Here is a 27,505-nt window from a genome sequence, read left to right as displayed (position 1 = left end):
AACAGAAGACACTGCTCTGCCATTCTCCTAAACTGTTTGGAAAGCAATCTAGGTCACTTATTTACAGTCCGAGGTTTTCAGTTTACATTAGTTCTTCCCTCAAATTATCACACAGAGACAAATATTTAAGAAAAACTTTTTCTGTATTTTATGTAAAAGACTGTCTGGTAAACATTTTTTTTTCTTTTTAGATGAAGCTATGTGAGCTATGCTAAGGACCTGAGGAAGTTCCGAAGTTTCTCTTCTTCAACCTGCACCCCAGCAGCATTTTGTTTATCATGACAGTATCTATGCATATCATGACAGTACGGATGCTATACTGCATTCCACTGAGTTAAACATTGCAGTGCTTATTTCTAAACACAAAAGATATCACATGTGTTTTTAATTGATGCCATTTATCCCTTGCAGGCACATTTTTAAAGTGTAATGCATACCACGTTTAGTTTATATCACTTACATTAACAGAACATGTTACCTTCACATTTGTATACATGCATTTATCAAGAATAATGGATAGAGTGTGTCATTGAATTACCTCCACCACCATAAAGTACACAAAATGCAAACAGGTATGAGAAATAGAAAAACAAATCTTCATGAATTCAAGCAAAACTGCGAAATGAGAAGCGTAAGCTGAAGAACAATAGCAGAGAGTAACCCATCCAGCTGGCCTCCTGAAAACAGTGTTCAGCAAGAGCATTTTAGTAACCAGGTGAAATTAAGACACTCTACTTACTTGGTTTTGTTTCCGGGTTCAGTTAGAAGCTGCACAACAGGTTACATGGTTTTAAGTGCATCTGCCTATACACGACAGCTGAGAAACATTTCCATGTATTCTCATTTTAACCATCAGTCAGTGATGGGTGGCCATCATACAAGCTGCTGGGCTTGCTGACTGCCAAAAGCATGTGCTCTAGGCTGGAAAGGAGGTCAGCAAGAGTACTGCTCTGCACGTATTTAGAGCAGAGAGAGAAGAGGGTGAATACCCCACGCTGTATTTGACACACTTTGTAGCCCAGGTGCACCACTACAGCAGTGTGCTGTCTCTAACACAAGTGGGGCCATAAGGAGCCTGCTCCAGCACTTCCTAGATGAGCGGCACAGTGCAGAAGCTTGTAAATTGTATAGAGCCAGCTCTGTCAGATATTTAGTCACAACTTTGTGTCCTACAAAAGCTTCAGTACAGTTTGGGAACTGCCCTGTCTCTGAAGCAATGCGGATGTTCACACTGTGCTGCAGCTTGCCTAATAAACCCTTTTTTGCTCAGCTCCTTACCCTCACCTTCCCAACAGCAACCCACTGCCAGCCCATGCCTCACACTCCCAACCCCGCATTGCACCTCTCCAAAGCAGCAATACTCCTCTCACACACATGCCGTGCTGTCTGGGACAGTCTGGGCACAATAAACCCCATGATGCTAGAAGGTCTGCTTGTGAGAGTTGGTTCCAGTTACCTCAGGAATTCCCCATTAACTCCTACCGATGACAACAGGGAAGTGACTGATCCTTTTGCATCTCTTAGCCCTTTAAAAAACTTGTTTGGAATCAAGGTGTCCTTATAGATGTATATGTGAGCCATCCCAAATTTAACGTGTATATTCCACAAGAGGAGAAAAAGCTACAAAGCAATACAAAGATATACACTGGTGATTTCAAAACATTGTTAAGAAAGCAACCAAACTGGAAAGGTATACTCAATGAAAACTTGTAAAATGTGAAAAATCTCAAAACAAAGAAAATCCAGAGCTGATTCACCTGAGAGATTAGATATCCAAGAAATGATTTAAAGGATTAGATCGAAAGTCTGAGCAGCAGATACCAAGCATTTTCAAAGCACCTAGCTACTCCCTTATTGCTGTTGCCAACTCTCTCTTCCTATGGCAAGTATGACTCTAAACACTGGATTTGGCATTTGGGCATTTTAAAGCCCCTCTCTATTCACTGTGTATGTCAGAGCTGTAGTTGAAACAGTCAAAACTATTTTAAGATTCAGGCTCAAAGCTGCAAACATTAGGAAGGCAGCACCCACATACTATGCTTGTAGTTATTCATCTGCCTTGTGGCAAAACTCCAAGCTAACGGGGTACTGTGCTTCGCATGGCCCTGTTGCCATAGCAGAAGGCAAACATGCCCTGTCTCCAGGTAACAGGAAACAGGGATTCTCAAAATACAATTTTTGTTTTACATTTCAGTTAATTTTAAAAATCCTTGGCTATGACAGGAAAAAAATACTTTCCAAAACATTTGCATTTCTGTTGACTCCATTTTTATTAGAATATTTTCTTAAAATTATTTCATGACTCTACACATACAGTTTTTCCATAGTACTATAAAGCAGTGGCATCTTCCTGTGATCACATTTTAGCTTCTTTTTCTTATTGTCCACATGTTTTTATTCCAGGTGCAGTTGGAATTAGAGGCAAACCATGGCTTGTTATGATGTTTTCAAAAGGTTTTAAACATGACCTGTGAAAATCCTGTTCTCTACAACAAAACTAGTTCTTCTCTACTGTTTTTATGGCTTTGATGTGTACAAGAGATGAAAAACAAATTTATTTGTTTAGAAACAAGAAAGTTCTTCTAAATTAAAGCTCTAGAAGTTTTACAGCAGTTGAGACTCACCACATGCTTCAAAATTCCTTACCAGTTCTGGAGTTCAATATTCTTGCAGAAATAGGTTAGCTGTCTTCCAAAATCCAAAGAAACACAAGATTTAACCTACAGTACTGAACTAAGCAACATTATCTGACAGAGCCAGCTGCCTGCTAACCTAGAGCGATTTTCAAGTATTTACTGTTATGCAGTCAACAAATGAGGTTTTATTACATCACCAAAATAAAAGGGCAATAGAACAACACCGCATTGTTCCTGGCGTTTCCATTCAATAGCCACGGGCAATAAAACTGCATGTTGATTAATCTTCATGAACTGAACAGGGAATATGTGGCATTTTGTTTAATTTTTTTTTGTTCAGTTACTAGTGGAAAAGGTAAACATTAATTTCAATTAAAATCACAGAGAAATTCATATAGATAGCCAATTATGCCTCTTCTCTAATAGTTTTGCAAAGAAAGCTAGCAGTTAGCTGCAAACTGACTTAATTTACCTCTGCATTTCTTCAAAGCACTAAGAAAAAGGGGTAAGCTAGAAATTCCAGCTCCCACATTCAATTTTGCATTCTGAAAAATACTTCCCAAGTCAGAAGATAACATTTTCACAATGATTTTTAAAACCTTTCACCTGGGTGAAGTGATTGGTCTTCTTCAAGGAGGTGAGCAAGAAGGTTGTCAACTTCACAGGTGTTCATTAAAAAGCTGTCAAGCTAAAATCCCAATTTTTTAGTACCCATAAAAAAACAGTGAAAAATTACAGTTGTCTAGAAAGGAGAGTAGGCAGTCAGGTAATAGAAAATAGCTTCACAGCTTGCAAGGCAAATAATACAGGGGTCTCAGCAAGCACTGATCTGGTGGGCCGTTACAGACCACCAGACACACTGACAAGTTTCAGTGGGAATGACACAACCTAGTAAAATGTTTGAAGCTCAGCAAAATCAGGCTTTTCTGTTTCTGCATTTTTTTTTTATCATAACATTTCAAAGGAAAATTTTAACAATTCTTGTATTCCAAGCAAGAAACTAGTTTCTATATAGTGAGGTATTTTAAAAAAGAAAATCACTTACAGTTCATTAGCTTTTGTAGACTGACTCAGTCTTGTTTACAGATCTACAGCATGCCCTATCTCTTTGACCATGTAACTACTCACTTGTGCCTCAGGTTAAAAAAAAAAAAAAAAAAAAAAAAAAAAAGATCTGCAGGAATAGCATAAGTTATATGGGAAGCAATGACAGGAAGAAGTTGCATTATTATTTGAATAGGTATCCACTCTAATCAGTAGTTTATAAAATACAGGCAAGAAGATCCATCAGTTTCCATAGACCCCTTTATGAACTCTATTTTATTGCTGATGCTTCTCCTGTGTACTGCAGTATTTTAAGGAATGTACACATATAGCACAGATCAAAATCACAGAAAAAAAAAAAAACAACATGAAGGAACAGGCACTTGACCATTAAAACTATTTCCTTTTTATTCAGTTCCTGCATTTAATAAACCTTCAAGGGATTTAACACATGTATCATAAAATGATATAGAAGAGGGCAATAACAGATAATTATCATCACAAACCACATCCCTGATCCTCTCCAACAATAACATGCGCATGCACAAAGTACAATACTTAATGAGTAATTTCCGTAAATAAAACAATAAAATATGATTACTGCTGCATCTTACCATTTATTATCTCTTTTATTTGCCCAGATTTAATCTTACTACTATAATTCAATAAAGGATGTAATAGAATATTTTATTTGCTCTTCCAAGTCATTTTTTTCCAAATGCAAAAACTGGCTGAGATTCTCTGCAGTGCAACCTTTAGATACTGTAAGCAGATAATTCAGTCAGAGTATAGACATCAAATCAGGCTGATGATTTTTCATTCAAGTTTACCTGTACTCTTTTCACTGTTGCTCTGGACAACCATTAGACCAATAAAGCTTGAATGAGAACATGAACTAAGGTATTTAAGCATACTTAGTAAGAGGGTGTCAAGCAACAGCTACAGCTATTTCTGGGAAAGAAAAAGAAAAGAATAATGGAAAAGAAGTAGTTTGCTTTTATTCTTTACTATCCAATAATATAATTGACCATTTCAGCTGGTGTAGAAATAACTGCACAAGAGCATTTTCTGTGCAATTTACAGAAGAAAAAAAAAGTGGTAACTTTTGGCAAACACAAGTCATTTTGATTAACTTCTTCATAGCTTCCCACTTCCCAGTTGTTCTTTAAATTATCCTGCAAGTTGCTATGACCCCACAAGCTTATATTAAAGAGCAATCAGCAAAAAAAAAAGAGTGCCCTGGCTGACAAATCATGAAAAGTAATTTCAGCAGATGAAGAACAGCTGTTGTACTGCTGCCATCCCCTTCAAACCTCTGCTTTTAAAAACAGAAAAAGATCGAGAAGGTTCATCATCAAACACCAAATAGGGATGTTGCCTAGCCCAATCAAACATGGAAGAGCGGACAGTTCTAGAGTTTTATTAGTTTTATAATATAAAGCCTGCAGGTCAACTGTAGGCTTAGTCTACTTTACAGAAGAAGCTACCTGTAGAGGCAACAGCTGGCAAGTCTAAATCCTCTGGTTTTAAAAATCTGCAACAGACCTATCAGCTGACCAATTTTGATTGATAACAAATCCAAGCAAAAACTATGAAAAATAATTTTCCACTTAGTAATTGGAGATGTAACAAACAAGTTATTAAATGTAATTTTTCCCCTGTGTAACAGCATCTCAACACTTCAGTTTATATCTGTACTTAAGGAATGGCATTTATAATTTCAGAAGTATCCATTTAACAATAAAGTCCTCAGTTGGGGAACACAACTCAAGTATTGCAGGTTGAAGAACAGAGAGTCAAAGACAAAACAAGTAGAGCAATCAGTTGAGCATCTTAAAGTCTCTACCACTGGAATGGGACCAAAATTCCTTCCTAGGGACAGTAAAAGCTCTTCAAGTTATTCACATGCACTGCAACAGATCCTGAACACATGATTAAAAGTTGAACTTCCATGGTTCTAAGAACTTTGCTCTGTTCAGCATTTCACAGACAAATTGTTTGCTTTAGTCTGCTTACAGAACAGTAACCAGCAATTTCCTTCTCTATAAGGATACACCCTTGAAACTATCAACGGCTCTTCCACTGCCATCAGTACCGAATTCTTTCATTGGGTTAACAACACAAAAGAAAAACAGGAGACAAGTATGAACAACATTCAAACAGCCTGTTCAACAAGCTATGTAAACCATCAACCATTGCTAGGATAGCAGCAGCACGACAGAAAATTGATGCTAACTCATATAATTGTAAGGGGTACAATTATGAAAATAAAGAGGGGGCATGTAAAAGCAAGCTTTCAGATGCATTAAGCAAGCTACCCAACTAGGAGAAGGTTTCAGTGAGAGTTTTGTATTTGCAGCCTTTAAAAAAATCTCCGTTTTAGAAAAAAAGTATGTTTTAGAACAGAATACATTAAACCAAATAACTCCTGTTTTTTGGTATAATGTATGCTACAAATGCATGTGCAACAAGTGAATGTGATTCTGATTTGATGGTATTACAGCACTTTTTTTTAACCGAAGCATTTTTTTTTTTATAAAGCATCTTTTATGCTGTGAACCATTGCCTGTGAAACAATTCCAATTGCTAGCCTACTCTATTTCCAGTTCTTAGGAGCACGTTACAGGTTACAAAACTTTAGCAGGCCCAGCCTTAAAAATCCCAACAGAAGACACTAAAGCCAGTAAGGGTCCACCCAGAATCAATGGTAAAATCAACTTAACTAGAAACTTATCTTCATTTTGCTACCCCTGTAAGACATTCTAGCTAAATAGTACTTATAAAGAAATGGAGAACTATGCCTACAGATCAATTCATGTCTCTCTCTCCCTTCTATAATTAAGAAGTTGCTATTATCAATCACATATAACTCTGCCAAATATTTGAGTCTGAGCAACTGCCTCAGGCCTTTTTTTTTTTTTTTAAATATATTTCCAAGACAAACGTATATAAAAAGAAATTTGTGAACAACATTAAAAATGCTCTAGCCACATAACTGGAAAATTCCATACTTTAGATAACTTAAAATTTAGCAAGGCTGCCTTAGTGTCAGGAATACGTGGCACTTTGAAGCATACTTACACATCAGCAAATATTACATGATTATAACTTTAAAAGCCACATGCATTGTAATTATCTATTGAATTATGCTTACAGGCTGGCTGCTTTCCAAGGTAAACATAGTAGAAACAACAGATGGTTACCTGGCAGACTTGGAAGCAAAAGGGGAAACATGAAGTAGTTCTGCAGCAACATGATCATTTCATCCCCACTACAGGCAGTGGAAACTGTTTATTTGCATTTGATCTATTTATGAACGTGAAAACCTGTTCTCCGTCTGTTATGTTTTGGTGAAGATATCCCAAAAATGCATAGCCAAAACTTACACGTTGTCAAACCTCTGCACTGCTATTAACCGGTAGTATTTCTGATTCAGGACCTAACCATAAGAGGTGAAGCTCTACTGTGCTTTTCAGAGCCCTCTGGAGAACACCCTTCAGATCTAGTTTGACAGCTCACTAGCTGGACCAGTCAACAGCGTGTTGGGGTATTTCTAGGACTACACTACAAACCAGAGTTAAGAACTGCAGCTTTAACCCTGTCTTGAGCTCCATAATTCTCCTTCCACCAGCTACAAGGGAAGCTTATCTTCTGACAGAACCTCAAAGGGAGGTCCTCGAGACTTCAAAACCACTTCTAACAGAGCATTAACTTCATCCATCTGCATGGTGCTGTGCATAGATGCTAGCTTTGCCTGGGAAGATACACAGCTGAGGTAGGTGATCCGTACTCGAGCTAGAGCCATAGCTCAGCAACAAGCTGATGCAGGTACTTCGCTTCTGGTTCCAGGGCTACTGAATCCGATTCTATAAAACACACACGTTTTTCTTCAACCTGTAAGTGCCAAATATAAAAAAGCCAATATACCAATAAAATAGAATAGAGTAACTTGTGTTTTTTGTTAAAGCTGAATGGGTTTTGTCCCTCAAACACACAGGAAGATAAGAGCTAACCTTTGATCCCTATTTGTAAAGTGTTTTACATTGAGATGCAAAGGCCCCAGTGTTATTTATAAATGAATAACGAGATGCTTGCATGAACACTTATAAAGGTCATTTTATCCTATAACAAATTACCAGTACAAGAAGCTAAACACAGTAACTCAGTGTTGTAGCCAGGGAAGTTATCTGCCAGTGCTTATGCAATACTTTTCTAAGCCTCTAGAAGACAAATAGAAAAAAGCAACATCTAAGACTAAGATTTTTAGCCTTATTATGTAAAATAATAGCTCGTTTGAAACAGAACCTCCAGTTATAATAAAGCTTGCCAGAATTGAAAGGAGACCATATAAAAAAAATAAATTAAAGGGTTTTCATGGGTGGTGTATTTCCCATATCAAAGACCATGTCAACGTTACAATGAGTTTCAAGTCAGTTCCAAATACATTTAGCAGTTGCAACCTCATTAGATGTACGTGCTGTGGCAGACTGACGCTAAGCAATCCAAGAATAAAGTAGCCATGAATTACAGAACAGCAAGTGACCTAGTCAGGGAAATAACCAGTGACAGCAATTCAAGGTCTACCAGATTTTACATGTGAGCAATGCTCTAACTTAAGAGCTATGAGGAAAAAAAGGGAGGGAAGAAGGAAAGCCTCATAAAAACTATAGATGAAAAGTCACCCAACACACACTTTGGGCATTGTTACAGAACAACTGACTGCTTTCAGTCTCTGTCTCAGTATTGCTGATTTTACTATGAAAGTGCCTTAAAAGCTTCAAAGATATAGGGGAAAGGAACAAAATGACAGAACAACTTTTAAAAGGCAGTGAAAACTGTACTGCTTGTAACTTTGGGATGAGAGTCCAGAAAATACATAATATCCAAACCTACACCAAGACTTTCATGTGGAAGGGAGACAGTGTCGAGAAGGTTATGGGTTATTTGCACTAGATAAATGATACCCAAAAAAGAAGATATTATCCAGATTTGGCAGTGCAGATCACACTAACAGAAGTATCTAAATCAGGAATCTTCTCATAGCTGTTTCTGTAGTCGTGGAATGTCTTAATAATATAATGCAGTTGTTAATATCAACTGTATCTAGACTTTTATTTAGGTCCAGACAGATTTAATGATCTATCTAATGATCATTATGAAGGCCTTTACTTTTTTTTTTTTTTTTTCTGGAAGAGTTTCTCTTCTGAGAAAATCTAGAATTCTCAGTTCTTTCCAAGTGGGAGCACAGCCTGGCATATTTTTCCCCTTTTACCAAGTGCCCTGACCTTTCAAGGGAAAAGGTTATATTAACACACAGAATTCCTGGAAAGGATCTGCTATTATTGATTAGCATACTAATAGCACAGGAAAAAAAAAAAAAAAAAAAAAGAAAAAAGCTAGAAAAGCTGATCTTCAAGCTGTGAAATAAGTTCACTAATAAGGATATGTATAAGAAAGCATGTACATATTGCTAGTTGTGTTTGCAAAATTCCCAAATGCAATTGCAGAATCACAGCATGGCTGAGGTTGGCAGGGACCTCTGAAGAAAATCCAGTCCAACCTCCTGCCGAGCAGGGTCACCCAGAGCACATTACACAGGATGGCATCCAGGTGGGTTGTGGATATCTCCGGAGAAGGAGACTGCACAACCTCTCTGGGCAACGTGTCCCAGAGCTCTGTCACATTTCCCAGTAAAGAAGTGCTCCCTCATACTCAACTGGAATCTCCTGTGCTTCAGTTTGTGCCCCTTGCCTCTTGTCTTGATGATTGCTAAACAATACTGGGCCCAGTACTGACCCCTGGGGGACTCGGCTGGCTACCGGCCTCCAACTAGACTGCAGCACTGAGCACAGCCCTCTGAGCTCTGCCACCCAGCCCATTTTCAATGTATCTCACTGCCCACTCATCTAGGCCACACTTCCCAAGCTTGCCTATAAGGACATTGTAGGAGACAGTGTCAAACAGTTCTTGGAAATGCCTCTAATGATTTAATTACAATGGGAACTATGATGGTGATACTTCTATTGGGGAAATTATGATTTACAGGCTTGTCAAAAACAGATACTCGTGACATTCAATTTCCTTCTCTTCCCCATCACTTTAATCCTTCTCCCTCTTATCTTATGAAAGTAAATGCACTACTGAAGCTCTCAGTACTCCCAAATAACCTATCAATGGTATATCTTCACATACTGGGATGCTTTCCATTCAAATAACATGGTCTGAGGAGAGATTATGCAGAAATCAGTTCACTTCTGCCATTACTGCAAGGCCTGCAAGAAAAAACATCACAAGCACAGCCACAAAATGGAACACAGAGGCATAAGCACTGAAAACAGCAGAACTGACTATGAAATATTCTCATGTCCCTGAGTTAAGTGAAATTTTTCAGACGAACATGGAACAGACAGCTATGCTATTTGCTATCACAGTGATAGCAAATGATACAACATCAGAATCAAAGACCTGATATTGCACAGTACCATTTGGAGTCTATTAGAGCTCTTCATTTATGTCAGCACAAGTAAACACTAACAAAAGGATGGAAACTATTTAGAGAATCTATAGTTTCAAGGCCTTTATTAAAAAAGGCACTGTAAAATTGTTCCAACTTCTTTCTAAAATGTCATGAATTAATTCAGTGACAACTGGAATTGCTTGTCTTTTCCAAAATAAAAAAAAAAAAAAAAAGCATAAAATCAAAGAGACCTGCAGGATGATGCTGTCTTAATTTATGGGCTGAACAGCATCTGAATTTCTGAGTGGAGGTAGCCAGGGAGCTTAGAAACACTCAGCCTTATACACCCTAACTTATACTGAACAAGATCTTAAACCTAATTCTGCAAAACAGCACTAAAATGAAAGCCCATCTCTTCTTTCTCCAAATTGGTTTTCTTCACTGCCCAAATTCAGCAATAAGCAAGGTGAGGATCTTGCCCTTCAAAGTTCTGATTTCTCCCCTCAGGAGGTCCACCCTGAGCAACAAATGAAGCAACAGTGCATCCAGAAGAGTTATACCATCCTTCTTACATTGGGGTTCCCAGAGCTGAATGCAGTACTCCAGGAAGGGGTCTCATGAGAGCAGAGGTATAGAATCACTTCCCTCGCCCTGCTGGCCATGCTTCTTTTGATATAGCCCAGGATACAGTTGGCTTTCTGGGCTGCAAGTGTATATTCCTGGTGTATGGCGAGCTTCTCATAAACCAGCACCCCCAAGTCCCTCTCTTCAGGGCTGCTCTCAAATCCATTCTCCACCCAGCCTGCATTTGTGCTTAGGATTGTCCCAGCGTAGGTGCAAGACCTTGCACTTGGTCTTGTTGAGGTTTGGTCTTCAAAAGGTTTGCACAGGCCCACCTCTCAAGGCTGTCTAGGTGCCTTGGGATGACATCCCTTCCCTCTAGTGTGGGCCACGCAACAAAGTTTAGCATCATCAGCACAATTGCTAAGGGTGCACTTAATCCCACAGTACATATTACTTTAAAAAAAAAAAAAAAAAGTTAAATACTACCAATCCCAATACAGATCCCTAAGAGACACCACTTGTCATTGGTCTCCAGTTGATTATCAAGCCATTGACCACAGCCCTTTCACCATGACCATCCAGCCAATTTCTTACTAATTCCTTATCCACCAAGTGGTCTCTCCATCAAGTTAATGTCTCTCCACATTTGAGACAAGGATGTGGTGAAGTACGAAATAAATAATTAAGATTGAGACCACCATTTTTCAAGGCTAAGACATATGATTTTTAATTGTATGTAGAATTGCTTCATATTCAAAATTTTATCACACACAAATCATTTTCACTTTCTCATGCTGCTGTCATGGTTTAACAGCTAGAGAGGACTGCAAGGAACCCAAATAATCTAACAGTGGGAATATAGGAACATGCTAGTTATGTCAGAGTGAAAGCTTAGAGCTACTTGAAAGCACTCCATTACAGCTAAGCAAGGCAAAACAACATGCCTTCTAACAATTAGAATCCAATTATAGCAGAGGCTAATTAAAACGCAAAAGATTAATATACTGACTCAGGCATATTTAAGCCTGAGTTTTCCATCATCCATCACTGAAGGTGGGGTAAAGCCGGTTGTTAGAAAGGTTTCAAATGTGCAGTAAGGATAAAATTTGAAAACAACTTGAGGAAACATGGATTCCTGCTGACCACTTAGTTTTCAACAACAGCTAAGATTTATTGTAATGAAATTTTTTTTCCAACATAGAAACAAGCTATAACAATGTGTTTTTCCTTTCCAATGTTATTGAACCATCACAGTAAGAAAAGAAGCTTTCACAACCACTTTTAAAAAGATCTCTTCTATTGGATGCAAACATATATTATTAAAGTAATGCTGGTAACAGGAACCAGTTATTGGAATAAGTGATATTGAGGATTCCTGAGCAATTAAATTTCATTACAAACTTTGATATATTGATGAGAATGTTTGAACTGAGTATTTAGAAAAATATACTGAAAACAAATGTCCATGAAACTATTGGACATGAAAATGTGACATCTTTGCCAGTTTCTATTCTAAAAGGTAAGCCAGCAATATTCACTAAAAGCCAACAAGTTATTTTTAGATCCTCTCTCATCTTCACCAGTTTATGCACGATAAATTAACAGTCTTTTCAAAGAGTATGCTAAAATAAATTAGCTATATAAATTCAGTTTGGAAGTAGGTGGTTGGTAAAATAGCACGTGGGTAGCCCTGTCCCAGTTGTAGTGTGTGCTGTTCTTTGATATTCACGAGGCAAAGGATGTGAAGACAAAGGTGCACTTGGTGCTTTATTATGCTTGGTGGAATATGGTAAGAAGTTCAGACAAAAATCCCTCACTGGGTAAGCAATGATGACGTGGTTTTGTTAAATACGTATTTGCTCACCTTAGAGGTATCTCACAGAAACAGTCTAAGTGCAATAGGAAGTAATTGTAGAAATTTTAGTAATTTCTATAAAAATATATAGTAATAATGCAATAATAATATATAATAATGTATTAATTGTAGTAATTGTAGAAAGTAATGGACTCGTGGCAGTACATGTACATCAATGTTTATCAACTGTGAATCAATTTTAAGAATCAGGCTCTATAGTCAGGTTTTACCCCTTTTTACATGCATTTCAGCAACATTACTGTGGTTCTGGACTAGCAGTTTGGTTGTTTTTTGTTGTTGTTGTTTTTTCAAATCTTTGATAAAAAAAATTACAATAAAAAAAGTAACTGTCTTCTGTTTCATAGCACAGACTTTTAAAATCCTGGACGAAAAGTACCTTATGTAATTTTCAGTTCACCAAGCCTAGTCACAATCCATCAAAGAAGGATTTTCTTCATTTAATTTTGGGTATTTAAATTAGCACTAAATTGGGTAGCTAGAATTATTTCCCCTCATTCCCCATCCCATGTCTCTATACTCTGTAAACTGTTCCTGTAATCCTTTCTTACAAAAGAAATCTCCACTTTCCCTTACTGTGAAGCACAGCTTATTTTCATGGAGGCTTGATGTACAGGGGGCTAATATTGCAGAACTTGGTAGTGAAGCAGGCAATGATAATAGGAAAAGCTAAAGAGACATTTAATTTCACGGATTTCCCCCTCTCCTTACATCTTCATGCCACCAGAACCTCCCAAATGCACAATACTACGTAGACAGTATTTTTTTTTTTCAAGTTTTTCTTCTGAGAAAAGGAAAGAAAGGAAAGGGGCATAGGATGCCTTGGAAGAGTTACGGTTTTCCTACAAGACATATAACAACTGCTGTGCACCAAAACACAGCTTGGAGCTTTAATAGAGTTTCAGAAAATGAAATCTAGTTGTCAGGCAGTTTTTGAGATGAGATCAAGACCAAATTTACCAAAATCATTTACATTTATGTAAGAATAGTAACAACAAAAATAACTGTTTCTTTTTATGTACAAAAGTGACTAAACACGTGCAGTCGTAACAAACTTCAGCAATGAAAAAAATTGTTTGCAAAATTAAGTGCTTTTTCACAATAGCCCTCTCTTCTGTTTTCTTCCCCTTTGTTCCTGTTGACTTGACAGAAGAATATTCTTCTGTCAATTTCACATTTGAAGACATTTCAAAAAACTGTTTTAGATTCAGACTAAATTTTAGTTGTCAAGGACTCGTCTTCCCCAAAGTCTGAAGAGAAGATCCTTTAACCAAATGTTTATGGAAGGTTATTAAATTGAGTCCCCTTAGCCAACAATAGTTTGCCTAGAACTGTCTTCAAAACAGCTGCCCTGTTTGAAAACACCAGCATTTGGATATCAAACGACTCCCACTATTACACCATTGACCCATATTTCAATTCAATAATTTTGTTTCCATAAAGAAATTTTTAGAGTAACCATGAAAATTCAGTGTTCGTTTAGATAAAAAGGACACAGGTACTATTATGTCACAAGCAGCTAAGTCAAGAATATCACAGTATTACTGTGCCACTGAATTTGATCAACCAAACTTATTTTTCTAAATAATCACATATACATGTATTTTACTCTAGGTGCCCTAGAGCTGTTAGCCAAGTGTACAATGGGCGAGCTGCACACACCATGACCACCAGAACTTCCCTTAGCCATTTTTCTTTTCAATAATAAATGGTCAATTTAGAAAAATAACTTTCAGATTATGAAATACATATCTGACAAAGATTTTCCCTCACACTATGCAGTGCAATCAACCTATTGTCCTCTGATAGCTCTAAGAATGTAATTCATTACTAATGCAGTACCTCAACCTTCATGTATCTAACATGTTAGAAGCAGGCTACCAGTCCTCAATAATGGACTATTTAAGTATAGTAAGCGGTAACAGTAAGCATCTAGTAAGGTTTTGATTTTAAAAACTCTTTTTTTCATGACAATTATATTCACTAGATCATTTTTCTCCCCCTTTTCAGAAGCAGCAGCATTTGTCCCTAGTCAAATTCTTTGTAACTCAAAAGAGTAAACAGGGAAATTTATTTTGCCAGCTTATTTAGGGACTTTCCAAGCACACATCTATTTACAAAAACTTGGCCTTTCAACAACTACTTACAACTATCTCTACATCCTCCTAAAAAAAGCACAAAACCAGAACTCTAAGAAAACACAGCAGCAAGGTTTTGCTCAGGACTCCTATCTAGTTTGCTCAGGGCCCCTATCGTCCCATATATCCAACATATCTGAATTTCAAAACAAGCTGAGCATTTACACTTCATAAATGAAAATGCACAAATATGCCTAAGTAGAAAGGAAGCTGCACATTACCTAAACCTGTATGGGAGACTCCCTTCATTTTCAAAAGGGGAACTAAGACAGCATTGCCACAGGGAAAGAAATTGTTACTTCCTATTTTAAGTATTAACAAGTTACCTATGACATCCTAGCTGTAAATTAACGTAGCGGTGATTTCTCTAGTTATATTCTAGGGTCTTTTTATTTTATTTTAATCTTATTTTAGGTTTCAGTATTCAGTTTGTTCTTAAGACAACTTGTTTTTCAAGTATTCCAAACTTGGTTCAGATGTAGAATTTTATCCACTGAAGCAAAGAAAATGGGTCTTGTAAATAATAGAATTTATCTGAACCATGGAGGAGCTGAGGGGGTGTAGTAGGTTTACACAGCAAGGTTTTGGTAGTGAGAAGCTGTGTGGGGGCTACTGTGAAAAGACTGCAAAAGCTGCCCCATGTTAGATCAGAGCCAGCTCCAGCCAGCTCCCAAAGGGACCTGCTGCCGGCCAGAGCTGAGCCAGTGAGTGACGTTGGCCGGACCTCTGTGAGAGCAGACTCAAAGGCAAAAAAACTGCTGCACAACAGCAGTTGGTGGAAGAGAAGGGTGAGAAACTGAGAAAAAATCCAAGATACACCAAGGATAGTGAAGAAGGAGGGGAGAAGGTGCTCCAGGTGCTGGAGCAGAAGTCCCCTGCGGCCTGTGGAGAGGCCCCTGGTGGAGCAGGCTGTCCCCCTGCAGCCCATGGGTCCCACATGGAGCAGATCTCCACGCTGCAGCCCCCCCATGGGTGGAGGAGCCCCCGGGGGAGCAGGTGGATGTGGCCTGGAGGAGGCTGCGGCCCATGGAGAGCCCCCGCAGGAGCAGGCCCCGGGCCGGAGCTGCAGCCCATGGAGAGGAGCCTATGGTAGCAGAACTTCCTCTACTAAATCCACTGATGAAGAAACTGTTCTTTCATATCACGGATATGAACATGATTTAATTACAATGACTTGCTGGTACAGAGCACCTTTGGATAAAAAAAAATCCTCTCTAAACTTAGAATAGTGAATTCGTTGTAACCTCAAGAATTTAAACCAAAGAAAGAACAGCCTGCAGAAAACAGCAACATGTACAACTCAAGACAATTGAGCTGCAACCAGCCACCAGCATTTCCAGATTCAAAGAACTGTCCTTGGGAACTCCGTTAATGGTTGCCACACACATCTGGTATAGAAGAAACCCAAACAACATCCAGATTATTGCTCTGAAAACCTTGCTTCCTATCCCTCTTGCTATTTTTCAGTCTTGGTTTCTGATCCTGCTCCTCATTCTTTGTCACTTCAGTTGTATTAACTTCTTCTGCCAGCACACCTTATGCTGTTAGTCCAGTCTCTGGTCTGCTGTTCAACACCAATTCTAGGTCTCACTCCCCACAATACCCCCATCATTCTTACTGCTTCTGAGCATGCCATTGAAGCTGGAGGAAGAACAAGCAGATGTAGATCATAATCTCTACACTTGAATCTCTGGAGCTTGTATACCTTTGTTTTCCAGTTCTTCATCAAAGCATTTCATGCCAGTCTGTCATAAATTACTGGATCTACCCATTCATGCCCCAATTAGATTCCTCTCAATCAAGCAAAAGAAAAGCAACTATCAGCTACCTAACTGATGCCCTAGTAGTAAGAGTAACAGCTGAGTATCATCAAGGACCAAGCACATACCCCTAAAATTCCCTGCAACCTTAGTAGTCAGATATAGACTATACACTTTATAGTTCTTGTTATCCGGCGTTTTTCATGTAGCTACTCTGAATTAGATGAGAGTCTGAAAAAGTGTTTGCTTTATTGTGTGGATTCTTTGGGAAGCTTTGTTGTTATTCTGGGACAAGGAAAGAGAACAACATTTACATAAAACCTGGCAAGAAGTGGCAACACCCACTTTTCATTTGTTATTTTGGCCCTGACTGATGATATTTTTGGATTTTCATTCTGGAAAAAGGATAAAGATGAGGAATTGTCTGAGGGAGTGTTTGTTGGGCTGCCTGCCGTCAGTAAATTGGAAAATTGCCTAGGGTAAAGAAAGGACAGATTCTGTAAACCTGCATTTAATCTGTGTTTAACAGAACATTCTTACAGAAAATGAATATTTACAGTTTCTTGATACCTAAGATACTTTGTTATCTTATATGGTGTTGAACAAAATGATCAGTAGAACAAACACAGAAGTTGCTGAACTGAATCAGTCCACCCAGCCATCCTGTCTGACAATATCTTGAACCATACATTTCATAAGAAGGTGCAGGAAGAAAGCCTGAAGTAGGCAGTGCTGGCAAGTTTATTCTTAGTCTCTGCTGACATTTAGCTTAAACCATAAAATACATGTTTTTATATTCTTCTCAACATTACTCATTCATTAACAGACTAAGCTTGTCTTCTATATAAACAGACCTAATCCCTTTGTTCTAGCAGCATCCTTTGAAGGTTTCTTCACTGTTGCTGAGTATCCAAATCTATAAAGGAAAATGACTGACAGCAGACAGACAACTTGCCCATTCAAGTAACAAAGGTACAAATCCCAGCCACAATTTTGGGCAACTATTGGTACCAGGTAGTCAGAAGTAAGGCAAACCCATTAAAGGCTTTTAACTAACTTAACTGCAAAACACCAGTAATTCTCAGAATGCCCTCCATCCCCTCCCTTGAATCTTTAAAATAAAGTCTAAAGACTGTATGTCATTCTAAGGAAAAGTTCAATTTTTTTTAAATGTCTTACCAGAAAACGTTGTGAGTTGTGAACCAGCACATCAGATTATGTAAAACAACTTAAAGGCTTCAAAGAACAAAGTATTTAAGAAGAGGAAAGTAGTAAGGAGAAAATTACATCTTATTTCTGGGATCGGTTCAGACAGCCATACTGGAGCAAAGGATGCTCTTGAGAAGCCAGGAACCTTCCAGCCCATGCTACTAACAGGTCAAGGGATGTAAAGAATGGGTAAAAAAAAAAAAAAAAAAAAAAAAAGCAAACTGGACAATCCCAATCTAACAACTGCAAAAGAGAAAAAAATGTACTCCTGTTGTATGCATTATTTAAAGTATAATTTACCCTTCCACCATTTGTTATCATCTCAGACAATGAAATGTCTCAGCAACTTCCAGAGAACAGATTAAAGTAAGTTTTTCTCCCCTCAAAAATATGGGACTAACACAACCATCTTTTTTTTTTTTTTTTTACACAATAACATATATATACACTATGATTCACTTGCATTAAGTCTTGCTAAACATGTTATTACCTTTAAAGAGAAAATGCAGATAATAATTTCAAAACAAAAAAGAAAGATGTGGATGTGCGATGACTATTATGTGATTTCATCCTAAATTGAGTATACTTAACCTACCTTTCAAATATTTTTGTAGGTGCTTACGTACTGTAGGTGCTTATTGCTTCATTCTTTTTCATTCACGTTTGCTTTATTTTTCTTCTGCTTACCAAGGTAACAAGTATACTTACAGAAATGTGTCCTAGAATTCTATACAAAACAGAACTGCATCACTACTCTGTCACAATAATCATGCTGATATGAAGTAGATGCCACTGTAGCTGAAAAAAATCAAATGGCAAAGAAGATGACAATGAAGTATGTGGGAGCAAATATACAAATAAACCCTTTATAATGAAAGAAACTAGTACTAAAAATCTTTTTAAAATGTCAGCTGGGGGACTCAATAAAGGTCAAGACACTTTGAAAAGAAGCTGATTCAAAAATTTTTTTAGGTATTTACATTCTTTTGTTCCATAATTCCGTACAATGTATTCTACATTACCTTAAGTTAAGAAATGACCTTTATTGCCAACATTTACTGTCCATTATCTAAGAAGTCCCAATTTTTGCTTGAAGAAGCCAAACTTATTGATTTGTAAATTGTCTCAGTCTGCACCCTGCAGAATACTTAGTGATTTCTACCTCCAAAATCACTGCTTATGTTGATTAAGTTCTAGCATCTAATTTCTTTTCACTGTTCTAGAATAAAAAAGGTGGCGTGACCACAGGAATCACTTCATGTATTTTAAACAGCTTTTAACATTATTGTTCCCGCCACTAGCAAATGAAAATAGGTGGGGCAAATATTTTTGTTAAGGAAGAAATCTTTCATTTAACAACAAAACTGTGTTGAGAAAGCCAACTGAAATGTACAGACACATTTTGAAATCACTAAACTTAGAGGCACTACAAAATTCTGACAATCTTGTGAAATTGCGAAATGTTTGTTTAGAAGCATTTTCATTACAGAAATGTCAGGTAGATTTCCTTAACTAACAGAAAGGCATGTTTATATAGTTTTAAAACTATCACTCATAACAAAAGCAAAATCAACAATGAGAAATGTTGTTTTTGATACTGTGCATACTCCTAAAACCTCTTTTTTTTTGGTGGTTAAACAACCGTGTTTTCCTGTGTATAAAAAGTACTTTTGTCCCTTCTTATAGTGCAACACCATTACATAAACAAGAGAAACAACCACCAGCAAAACACAGCAAATGCTTCTCTTTCCTTCCTCCCTCAGGAAGGGAAATTGTTTTTCTCCGGCAGCCCGGTTACAAAGCACATTTAAAATGCTCTAACGACAACAGGTTTAAAACCACCTCTTTGCTTCTCAATTCACACCGCCCTAAGACTTCAAATAAAAAAGGAACCTTGTTCCTAAACAACACCCCTTACTCTGCAAGGGAGTAAGTTTACTCTTACTTCAACCACCCCAGTATCTGTAGGAGGGACAGCACAGCAGGGCACAGGCAATCCAAGAGGTTCCTGGAATGTGTTGGTGATACCTTCCTTCTCCAAGTGATGGAGGAGCCAATGCGGAGAGGTGCTATGCTGGACCTCATTTTCACCAACAAGGAGGGGCTGGTGGGGAATGCGAAGCTCAAGGAGCTTGGCTGCAGCGACCATGTCATGGTGCATTTTAGGAGCCCAAGGGCAGCAAGGAGGGAGCACAGCAAGCTTGCTACCCTGGACCTGGGGAGAGCAGACCTTGGCCTCTTCAGGGAGTTGCTTGGTAGAGTACCATGAGACAAAGCCCTGGAGGGAAGAGGGCTCAAGAAAGCTGGTTAGTGTCCAAGGATCACCTCCTCCCGGCAAAGAGGAGGTGAGAAAAAAACACCAGGAGGCCTGCATGGATGAATGAGGATCTCCTGGCCAAATTCATGCAGAAAGAGGAGGCCTACCGAGGGTGGAAGCAAGGACAGGTAGCCTGGGAGGAATACAGAACTGCAGCTGCGGAAGCTTCGCATCCCTTGTTCTGTAGGTGTCCAGTTTGAAACCTTAGCATTCAGTACAAGGATTACAATGGACTACAACTAGCTATTAGTAACAATATTCGGTGTCAAGTGCTTATCAAGTAAAAAGCACAACCCAAATCTTCAGAGCGGCATTTAACTAAGGACGCTTTCAGCTAATCATCACTCCTTTATTCAGTTCAGTATACAGCATCAAATGTGCAACTAGTAAAATGGGTTCTACAGACCACACGTCTTAGATCCTTAAGGCATTCCTAATATACAATCCATCCTAAATAGTAATTTTCTTAAGGAAAAAAAGTTAATACAATAATGGAATTGCAGACAGTCAATTTGTATGTGGAGATGTGGGTGACATTAACAAGACATATTCAATATCTCACTTGTACCTATGTTTTCGTTGATACTGGAATGCAGACTAAAAATCACATGTCTAATGTGAAGAGAATTTTGGGGAACACCTGCTTACCTCTCAAAGAAATCATGCAACTTGAGAAATGCAATTTCAGTATATTCAAGGGACAAAAGAAAGCTTTTTGATATTCATGAATTTCCAGAAAATAATTACAATTAAAAGTTAGGACATCTTAAGCAGAGGGAGACCTACCATCGCCCACATGCTATGTTCATACTTCTCTAAAAATCAAAATTCAATACTGAAGTCACATAATTATAATGGTTAAGCATCCCCTTCAAATTCTGTACATAAATAAAAGCAGAGATGTAACAGGAACAACTTTTTCTGCGTTTACTACCTTTGAAAGGGTAAATCTGTTATCAACAGATTAATGGGAAAAAGAACAAAGCTTTGGTTTAATTACTACTTATGTTTCAAAACAGTACAGTAAGTCTGTGTTATTCACTGTAGTGAGTAGCCAGCAGGATTAAATCCATACTGGATTAAAGAGTAAATCTTATCATAATAGTGTTTCACACACCTGATTCAGGTTACTTTTTTTTTTTCTTTTTAATGTATGTTTCAGTATTTCCCCCCATAGAAGCAAAATAATACCTCCTAGTGATATTAATTGCTCATAAAAGAAAAAGGTTTTAAATAAAAACCTTAATATGATAACCCTAAAATACAACATATTTTCTTTTCGATATAAATTCTGTCCACCAAGAAAAAAAAAAAAAAAAAAAAAAAATCAATGAAAGCGAGCTTTCAGAATTTGAAGAAAAAGCATATTGACTCCAAGCACCCCCTTTTTTAATCCAACTCATCACATTTTAGTTATTTTATTATTATTATAAATTAGAGAATAACTTAGGTAAATGAACTTCCTTTCAAAAAAAAAAAAAAAAAAGTGGCTTTTCGTAATGGCTTGAGTTTAGAATAGGCATATATGGAACTTCCCTAACCCTATTCCAGAGCAAAAATAGTTAAAAGTGTTTTAATTAATCCACTTTTCATTGACAAATAGTTCCTTTACAATGTTTTTAATATAGCTCAACATTGGCTGCATCTTTCTCGACAGCTGGTATTTCCTTAACAGAAAATGTCACAAACGGCTTAAGTATAACATTCTTTCTAAAATTCATTTCCTTTCTGTGTAAGAAGTTAATACAGCAGAGGGAAAAAACACAGGAATGTTTCATGCCATGTGGGATATAACAGTTTTAGAGTTTTGCTTTAAATCAGCCCAGTAACGTTTTTGTAGAAGTATTATTAATGTTGCTTTAGCTCTACATTTGGAAAAAGGAAAAATGCTTGCCCACAACTTTGCTTCTCTGCAGACTGCATTCCAACATGAACTTCACTTTTATGTTCTAGGTCTTCAAAACACGCCTGGTGGAAATCTGAGAGCTCTCAGTAAAGTTCAACTTAGAGGAGAGATATTAAGAATAAAAAAATCATCTAGCTAAGAAAATAGAGACTGACGGTTCTGTATCAAATATTTTCCTATGCAGAAAAAAAAAGTTCTTTATAACTTCACTCTAAACACTAAAATCATTCAAAACATTGGTATTAGCAGAAAGGCACACCGCCACCTTTCTCAGGAGAAGGACAGACAGTAAGACCTGATTCACAGAAGGAGATGCAATTCCTGTGGTTAAGCCACTCCCCTACAGTAACTCCAGATCCCAAGCTCTTAAGAGCTGGGAGACTTGCACTGCTGCATGCACAACTATGTTCCCACATGCAAAAATCCCTGGAAATGCTATCTTTACAGGCTACTGAGGGCAAAGGCATTTAGTCTAAAGCCTGTACCTACACCCTTTAAAGGCTGTAAATAACTACATGGCTGGAGAGCTACAGCAGGAACAACAGTCTTCAAGAAAATTTATACACAAATGATTGCTTTAACTAAAATTTGGCAATTGCAACCTCAGGGGCACAACCATTTATGATAAAATGAAGCATCCATTTTGTAATGAATAGTACACCAATGCAAGCACTGGAAATAGTGGTAACTGTCAGAGCTTTATTTAGAACTTGGTATTCAAGTGAGAAAATTTAAACCTGATGTTCCTAATGAAAGAACACACTTCTCTGAGCAAGGGCATAATTTTGCGAGACACTTTGTAACTTTCAATGGTTACAAATAGATGAGTCTGCAAAACATTTCCTGTAAATCAGACTGACACACAAATATTTTTCTAAGGAAACTAAAGTGCAAAACCTGTCCATCTCCTGGAGACAGCACAAAATGCAGTAAGACTGAACCTCTTTTTAAAACAGTCTATCCCAAACTACAGAAAGATCAGACATACCCAGAACATTACATTTCATCTTCCCAGACAGTCTGCAATTATTTAAGAGAGATTAAACCATATCAAACACCCCCTATCCACATGTGAAATGCACATCAGTTCCCAGAACATTTTTTCCCCTACCTGTCAATGAATAAGGAGTTTACTGTCAAAATACCATTTTTACTTGTTGTAAGGACAAACCTAGTGACCTTGGCAAGAGACCCTGAAAAAAATACCCCTAAAACTCTTTTCTGTTTAAGCGAAATTACTACTCAAATTGACAGATTTACTGGTGTTGTCACACTGAAGAGGGAAGACCAGAAGAGAGGTACTGTCTATGCAGGGCACTAATAGGAAATGATTCACGAGTCTTACCAGACTCTACACAATCACTCGATAACCTTGGCATCAACGTTTTACCTCACGCTTCCTGAAATTTTGCACTCAAGGGAAAAAGGCTTTCCACTAGCTCAGAATTTAAACAAAAAAAAAAACACTTCATCCCAGTAGAGACCCAACAGGTAAATTTTTCTTCTATTTGTTTTGCTCTTTGAGAACTCTTACATAGGTCTCCTTGGCTTTGTTAAAGAACCTTGTGATGACTTCCCTAGAGCACACGGCCCCAAACTCTGGCTGGTATACTACCTAAAAAAATTATGTTGCAGAGCTAGGAACAAGTTCCAAGTTCTGACTACAGACAGAATGCAGAAAGCCAGATTTCAGTCTGTTAACTTCAGTTTCATTTAGCGAAATTTACAGCTTCAGCTTACTAACAGAAAGCAGTACCGACACCCTGCCGAAGGAGGAACAAGACAACCGATGAAAACTTCAGTAATCTCCAAAACAATGCTCGCACAGAAGTCTGGAAGAACAGCATTTCACTTTGTTCTGATGTAACTTGGCTTCTTGCTGAGTAGAATTTACAGTCTCTTGCTGAACAGCTACCTTTCAAAGTTCAGAAGCACAGTATGAAGTGCTTTCAGGGGTATTTATTATAAAAAGACTAGTATCAAGACATATTTGAGGCAATTATACATTTTTGACGGAAATAAGCTGTAAAAACACTTCAAAAGCATTAATCAGCTTGAAAACATTTATTTCTGCATACATTTTTCTCAATAAGTTAAAAGATGTCCTGCTAATGTGATTTAAAATATAGCTCAAGCTAATTTTAAGCATGGTTGGAAAAGTTTGGCCTACGCTGATTAAAATCTGTACTTAAATGAAAGGAAAATGTAACCACAGAAAATATGCTTAGTTTAGAAAAACAAGCATATCACTGCCAGAGTGGCGTCCTAAGTTTAGAATGCTGCCTAATGTTATAATTAGGAGAAACTAAAATGAATCTCTAAATGTTTCAAGATGAAACAGCCATTGGGAAATTTGCAAGATATCTGATTATGTTCTGAATTCAAACACAGTGCTAACACTCAATCTGAACAAATGCAGGCTGTTGCTTGTGTGGGAAATCAATGTTAAAATCTATAGTAACACTAGCTAAGAGAAACAATAATGAAACCTAAGAGCAAAAATACCAAGTGATGTGGAATTAATTATTCAGACATAAAGAATATTGTTTGAGGAAGAAAACAGTTTAGAATCTACCGTTTACCGCTTCTGTCTCCCCAAGAGCTGACCAAACTGAAAAAAAGGGTTCTCTGTGCTTTTACCACTGTTAAAAACGCTTTAGTGGCCATATTAAGTGGTTCATGCAAGTTCTCACATGCAGGACTGTAACTTCTCACCTTCAAACACCACAGAAGGTCTTCCTACTGGATTTGAAAGGTCATAAGGCACATTTTCTTTAACTTCCCAATTAACATTAACATTTATATCTGGTCTGAATCATTATCAGATTGGACAAGCAAAAAGTAAGAGAAAAAAATACCACATAATAACCCCAGATCTGTATGTTGATTTCATGTACAAACACAATAAATTCCAGTTACCACGAACAGTCAGCTAAACCTTTGCCTGAGACAAGTGGCAAGGATTCATGAAATCGAACTCTATTCCTATTTTAAAATCATGATGATGTGAGCTTGTCAGAACCAGCACTACTTGCTACTGGTTCTCTTCAGTTTAGCATGAGAAATGATGTGCTTGGTTTTATTTCTCATTTCATTTCTTGTACCTTGATACCCAAAAGGACATGAACAGCTGTTTTATACCAAAGGATGATCAAAACACCTGCAAGCCACAGGAGTTTTAGTATTACAGAGAAAGTCTTGGAAAAGACAGTTTCAAAGCAGCAAGAAGAAAAAACAGTTTTGTTTCAAGGAAACCCCAGAAAAGAATAAGCCCATTGTCAGATTAAAGGCAAATTAATTTTCTCAAACTTATGAAAGGACAGTGTATTGAAACCAAGTTGAGCAATTATTTTTGTATTGATCAGTAAAGCCTCCCTCCATTAGAAAACCTAAGAGAAAAATTCCTTAAAAAAAAAAAAAAAAAAAAAAAAAGAAATATTTTGTCTAGGTTCAAAGAAGTCTGCTAACTCTCTACCTGCTCATCCTATCCTGCAATAGCAACAAGAGCCTTTACAAAACACAGCTGTCTTTCAGGAGTCATCAACTTTTTGTCCAAGTCAACAAGAAGTTACATAAACCGAAGTGCAAGCCTTTTCACACACTCAGAATGGATCTGTTTCAAAAAGGCAGCTCTCTACAGGTTCCATTTTCCACTATTCTAACTCTAAGAACTCACCAAACACTGCTGCACAATGCAAACAAGCCAGCTAGTTCCCAGTCCGGAGCTAATAAAACATTAAACCAGATTATGCAACTTGGTATCGGACACAGGAAACATGGAATCTTGTCTGCCTGTTCTCAGCACCACAACCTGAAGAAACAAGTGAACAAGGGGACAACCTCGAAAAAGACTGTCAGTGTAAAACAGAAGTAAGAAGCAAGGAAAGAAAAAAGGGACAGACATCATTAGAAGGAGCTGCTAGAGAAGCAGAGACTCTGCAGGAACAGATGAAAGACATGACAGCCTGCCACTTGAGCAAACAGAACGGATTTGTTGGATCAAGTAACTTTAACGCTGCTAAAATCCCCACTGAAGCTCTCTGTTCTGAGTATTAACAAACACTACAAAATCTCATGCACCAACCAACATTTCTGCAGTGTTCATTTTAACATGTGCTTTGACTTCTCTACTTTTTAATCCTAGTCTCCCCATTTTGTAATAACAAAACCAAGTAGACTGTCTGTTTGTTTTTTTTCTTTTCCCCATGTTACTGCAGGATAAGTTTGTGCTTGATTAAAACATTGCCACAGTAAACGTTATTGCAAAGTCTGTCACCAAAAGCAGAGATTAGGCAGTGTCTTTAAAAGAGGAAATGTCTCCTATGGAGATACTTAGCAATCAATAAGGAAAATATGCAACCCGTTATGTAAACACACCCCACTCAATGAACTAGGTTAAGTATGGCTTAAAAATGGAGTAATTACATCCAAGAACTATATCACAACGGATACACGAGAACCAACGTGAGGCTGCACATATAGTTTAACTCTCGCATTTGTGTCTGGTGCCCAGCTTTCTGCAGCCAGTTACGTTCTTAGTGGTTTAGCTGGTGTAAGTTATACACGCCTTGTTCTGATCCCCATCCCGCACTTCTTGCACAAGGGACATCTGGGTCAAAGTTTAGCTTTGCTAGGGAGTAAATTTAGCCGAGATAGCAGCACGCATGGCGTCACCCATGGGCGAAGCGACAAGAGGCACGGCGACTAGGGAAAACCACACGAGTATGGCTGGAAAAAACCTGAAAGCAACCTGCACAGAACTTCACTGCAACCTTCCACAGGAGCCTGCCCCGGCTCTGCTTCCTTAAGAAGGGCAAACACTGAGGCTTGAGGCTACAACAACCACGCGACTGTTTCTCCAGACAGCGTTACAGGCGGCGCAGCCGAGGTTTCGGGACGTACATCTCCCACACGCCGAGCTCCCGGCCGCTCTCAGGCACCCTCCTGCGCCGCGGCCCCGCCCGGCATCTCCGCGGCCCTACAGCGCTCCGGCCATGCCTGGGGAGGAAAGGGGAGCCAGGTCAGGCCGGGCCAAGCCACACAGCGAGCCCCACGGCTGCGGTGCTCGAAACCCAGCCGAAGGAGCCCCCCGGGGCCGGGGCCCGGCCTCACCTCACCTGAGGGGAGCCCCCCGCCCGCTCACGGGGCCGCCCCGCCGCCCCGCGCCGCCATGGCCGCCGCCATCTTGGCGCTGCGACCTCCGCCCCGCCTCGTCTCTTCCGGAGGCGGCGGTGAAGCCGTTGCCATGGCGCCGGCGCCGCGCCCGGCCTCCCTTAAAACCACACATGCGTGTGGTTTTCGGCCACGTTTTGCAACAGTTTGGTCAAAATGAGAGGAATTGGTGTTGCACCACCTCTCCTCTGCCCTCCTTCCTACCCCTGCCAGGCTTCTCCCCCCCAAAACAGGGCTGCCAACGGCCGTTGGGTGACGCGGCCCTGTGGTGCAATAAATAAATAATATAATAAAATAAATAAATGTGGTAAAACAATAATAAAAATAACAACAATAATAACAGTAAAATCATCTTAATTCCGTCATTAGCTATAAAGTGCGACAGCTAATCCGCCCAAGAGTGCTGCGTTACAGGCAAAATACCCTCCT

The 27,505-nt window shown here is 38.5% G+C and overlaps 1 protein-coding gene across 4 annotated transcripts in view; it reads right to left on the bottom strand.

The window, feature by feature from the left end:
• The window catches only part of LCLAT1 (lysocardiolipin acyltransferase 1), a 91,524-nt gene extending 64,284 nt beyond the window's left edge, over positions 1–27,240 (bottom strand). Inside the window, exons 1-2 of one of the 4 annotated variants that reach the window (XM_082756394.1) lie at positions 27,022–27,240; positions 26,807–26,902 (exon numbers count right to left, since the gene is read on the bottom strand). In XM_082756394.1, the coding sequence (XP_082612520.1) occupies positions 26,807–26,902; positions 27,022–27,191 (266 nt within the window). In that variant the 5' untranslated portion in view covers positions 27,192–27,240. Of the gene's footprint in view, positions 1–26,654; positions 26,903–27,016 lie in introns of all 4 variants that reach the window. The other 3 variants (XM_082756397.1, XM_082756396.1, XM_082756395.1) reach the window with 3 other exon arrangements.
• Positions 27,241–27,505: the final 265 nt, after the last annotated feature.

This window comes from Aythya marila (genome assembly GCF_965140915.1).
Source record: "Aythya marila genome assembly, chromosome: 3".
NCBI lineage: Eukaryota > Metazoa > Chordata > Aves > Anseriformes > Anatidae > Aythya > Aythya marila.
This window is presented reverse-complemented; position numbering and strand designations above follow the sequence as displayed.